This window comes from Malurus melanocephalus, unplaced genomic scaffold, assembly GCF_030028575.1.
Source record: "Malurus melanocephalus ecotype Western Australia unplaced genomic scaffold, MMel_1.1 scaffold_177, whole genome shotgun sequence".
Taxonomy (NCBI): Eukaryota; Metazoa; Chordata; class Aves; order Passeriformes; family Maluridae; genus Malurus; species Malurus melanocephalus.
The window spans coordinates 219596-223789 of NW_026623409.1; the positions used below are offsets into that span (position 1 = coordinate 219596).

Below are 4194 nucleotides of genomic sequence, written 5' to 3' on the forward strand. Positions count from 1 at the left end.
AAGAGTTAGTAGTTAAAGCACATGGTGTTAAGTTTTGTAATACCCAACTCTAATTTAGAACATGATGCAAACAAAACTAAATGACAGCAGGTGTGGAGTTAAGCTTCCCACTATGTTCTCCCCATCCAAAGTCTCCCTATGGACAAAACCACTGCTAATATCACATCAAATTTACCACTAGGTATTACTAAGCAAAAGCATCTACATACCACTGCAGTTTTAACTCCCTATGAAAATTCCTTCTCTTGTTTGAAACCCTGTGCTCCCTTCTTTCCAGGCCTTGCCAGGTGTTTATATTTGCACTATAAAACACAGCTGAGGTAGAACACAGTAGTGAGCAGAGCATGCATCTGTGTGTGCAGAGCAACCCCCACATGAAGATAGTCTCTATCTTGCCTCATCTTGCCTCAAGATCCTTATGCAGGAGGTTAAGAAATTTCACACTAATCCAGCAGCTGATTAGTATTTTRTATTTGGTGGCAACACTGCAGACATAACAAGAGTCAAAAGTAGGTATAGTGCTAGATGGTATTCAGGCAGGAAAATGCTCAAAGAAAGCCTCAGTTGTAAAAACAAAACCAGGTTTGGCATTGCTATACAAGATCTGAGCTTTCTTCAAAATGCTTCACACTCAAGTGCATTTGTAGAGAGCTTCATWTATATTGTGATTTACATGACAGGATTATGCTGCAAGAATGCAAAACTCATGTAACAGCACTTTATTTTCAGCTCCACTGCCACTTCTGTCAGAGATCTGAGAAAACAGAAGGGGTGAGAAGACTGACAGCAGAAGCAGAGAGCTTTTTGCCTTGACACCTTGCCCTGTAACAGACAAGCTGTGCGGGGGGAGAAGCAGGGGGGAAAGAAGGAGGGGGAAATAAAAGTACTCAAATTGGGAGTATCTTACTTGAATAGCCTGTCGTCCTTGCTGAGCATCTGCCAGGAGCTGAATGGTGAGAGTCCTGGAGTCCTGTAGGGCATCTTGGAGGTAGATAAAGGTGTGACCCACATGTCGTCCCATGGTACATTCTCGACATATGGGGACAGAACAGGTATCACAGTACAAATGCAGTACCTAGAGGAAGGAAAAAAAAGGAAATCTCTCACTATGTAAAGAAGAATTAAAAAGAAAACAGAGCCAGGTTGTAAAAAATAAAAAAAAAAAAAGTCCAAAAGTTCAACTGTAAAGAAGATGGCTGGAGGCAGTAGCCATAGGTAAAGATTTCACAATAGTTTCTCCACAGAGGAAGAGYGATCCTTCCCAGTAAACTCCAAATCATGCCCTAACAGTTGGATGGAAGTGTCATTGTTTTCTTTGCAATACAATACTAGGAAGAGTGTCCACATCAGCTCCTCCTAAGAGCGGAAGCCATCTGCCAACACTTACAGTTTGGAGATGGCATCTATGGCAAGTTTCAGGTGAAGACTTTTCCTGCAAATACAAACACCACATTCCCTTAAGTGGGCCATTCAATAATCAATACACTAGAGACACCAGCACACCCACTGCTCACAAGGGGAAAACAAACCATGCACGCCGAGAACCATCCTCTCTTTTGAAATACGCAAATTCCTTTCGTTCAGGGCTGCAACAATATTAGGCAAAACTCCCTCCTGCCACTCCCAACAACAAAGCAATGACAGTGCTTTCCATGCTAGTGATACTTTGAGAAGCTGGAGCTAGAAAACAAGACTGGAACTTTATCAGAGTGCCTGAATACCACAGTAACCTGTGGGTAACCACTAAATAAACCCCTTTTCTGTTCACAAAGCACTCACAAACCCTATATGCAAATCAATCTTACACCAAGACWTTAGCCCAGAGAGCTGCATCCATTCATCAGCCGTAGCCGCTCCCATTCCATCCAGTAGAGGGAAGCAGCACACAGAAATCGCACCGTCCATGGACCCGTGTTTTCTTAGAGGGGAGCAGAAATCAGCTGTCCTAGGTTTTGTTTCCAAAGATGCAAGTGAAGGAGCACAACACTCCAATACAAGSAAGTTCTGCATTCAAGCCTTGCTCTTAAGTACAGACACTGTTTTTCTGAGAGTGTAATAACAGAAAACCTGTATTACCACCGAAGAGTACAATGGAATGAGGTTTCATACTATGAATAACTTTTTCATCACCACATATCTGAAGCCTACCTCACAGAAAGGAACAGGAACAGAACAAAGATTGGACAAAGGTTTGATATGCCTGTCTTCTCCCAGCTGTCATCCAGCCACTCCCGACTCCAGCTAACAGCTCGTGATATGGCACATTACATCCCCCCTTTCCCTTCTCCCTCAAAAGCAAGGGGAAGGACAGGACAAGTGATTCCCTTGGATTGCCAGAGCTGCATAAAGTGACATTTTAAGCTCCTAGAAGCACAACAGCTGAAGTGGTACATGGATTAATTTCTCAAAGGAGTATGTGTGTGTTCGTGCACACATGTCAGATTTTATTAAAACATGCCCTTTTTTTTTTTTTTAAATTAAGTTTTGCTGCAGGGAAACTGGTACAGACTTATGTCTTGCTTCTGTTCAAACACYAAACCCTCATTTCCCATTTTTCAAAGTTAGAAACTGCCTTAGCTCTGAAATGCATTGTTCAAACACTTCATCTTCCTCAACTAGAGGATTCCATAAATCCTTACACTGCGGTTGTCTAAATCCGTACACAGTGTTCACTTGCACATGCAGTTCTGTAATTTTTCTGCTGAAATTACAGGGAATGTTTATTACATGCTGCTGAATAACTCCACTTAAACAACTGAGAAGTTGAGAGAGAATGAAAACCAAGACAAGGTATCRAGTTAAGTCATATGAATCTGATATACTTTAAAAACATACAGCGGGGATTTGGGGCCTCAGTCAAGCAGAGCAGCTGAAAGGAAAATGGTGACCATATGAACAGAAGACCAGAAGCAAGTTAAATCTGTTACTGGTCCTTCACAACAGCCAACACCAGAAGCAAAAGCTCAGTTCACTCCTGTTGCAAAGGTAACAGCATCCACTGGGTAAAAGAGTCACCCAGCCATTCAAAGCAAAGGAAAAATCAAGCTTAAGCTGTTCAGTTGCCTTTTGCCACCCACAAAACTATGATGGGAAACATCACTTCTGAATTTAGAATGAAGAGTGGTAAGAGCCATATTCTTATTTTGAAAATCTGCAGATTACATAGCACATGGCAGTGGAAGGTCTTGGGTAAATACTACAGAGCCAACAATAAGGCCTCATTTTGGCCTCATCTTAGTCAAACAAACAAAACAAAAAAAGGTAAAAACAACCTAGATTTAAAATGAGAGCAAAAAAGTTAGCATGCTTGGGCAAAAAGAAATACACAGTGCTGGCCTGATCTCCATCATGACACTGTTACCTTAGACACACTGAGGAGAAAAGCACAAATGCACAATACCCCTGGGTGCTCTCAGTGGGGAGGGGASCTGGCCACCAGAGAACTGCAGGAGGTAGCCAGCTTCAAGATGAACTAGTGACTCCCCAGAAATTCCTTTGTGGACACAAGACTACAGCAGAACCCCCAAACTTGGCAGGGGTACAAGGGCAGTTCTCCTGCAGTCAGTCTCCCATAGTTGCTTGTCAGGAGCACCCAGCAGGCTGCACATCAGCTCTGCCCAAAAAAGGGGGCACGATCCCAGAGAATAAYGCTGGGAAGTTCCTGGATGTGCAGGGCACAACAGTGAGGGGCATTTGTGCCAGCTGGGCTGATGGGGCTCAGGCACAGCATCAAASTTGCCTGTTCTTGCAGGCACAGGCAGGAGTTTATTGTTCAGCTCAAGCCTGCTCACATCCCAGTCCCTAGGTCATGGCCACAAAGGTCACRCACTGCTAGATTAAGTTTCTGTGCCTGTTCCTAAATAGAGGGGGGGTGGGGGGAGCCAGATCTCTCCCCTTTCCCCCCACCCCAAACAAACAACTCCCTGAAAAATAAAGTCATGTGGAGAATAGGTGTAGGACAGGACCCAGCTGTGTCCTCAGTCCAGAACCGATGCACACACGGATTACCCAAAGCGCTGGCAGAGCCCCCCCTTCTCCCCATTCCAGCAACGTGAGAAGGCCACACCACCTCTCAGTTCACTGTTACTGCAGCATTGCACTGCTCCTCCTGTGCTCATCACAGGACAAATAACAAAACTGGTCTCCAAGAGTGCATGGCAGAAGCAGTAGGAGGGAAGGGAAGAGTAATACTAC

The 4194-nt window shown here is 44.1% G+C and overlaps 1 protein-coding gene across 1 annotated transcript in view; it reads right to left on the reverse strand.

Annotated features, from left to right (window-relative positions):
* Positions 1 to 4194, reverse strand: part of TRIM71 (tripartite motif containing 71) — a 54781-nt gene that overhangs the window by 12624 nt on the left and 37963 nt on the right. Inside the window, 1 exon segment of the mRNA XM_057372682.1 lies at positions 908 to 1075. Coding sequence (XP_057228665.1) covers positions 908 to 1075 — 168 coding nt within the window.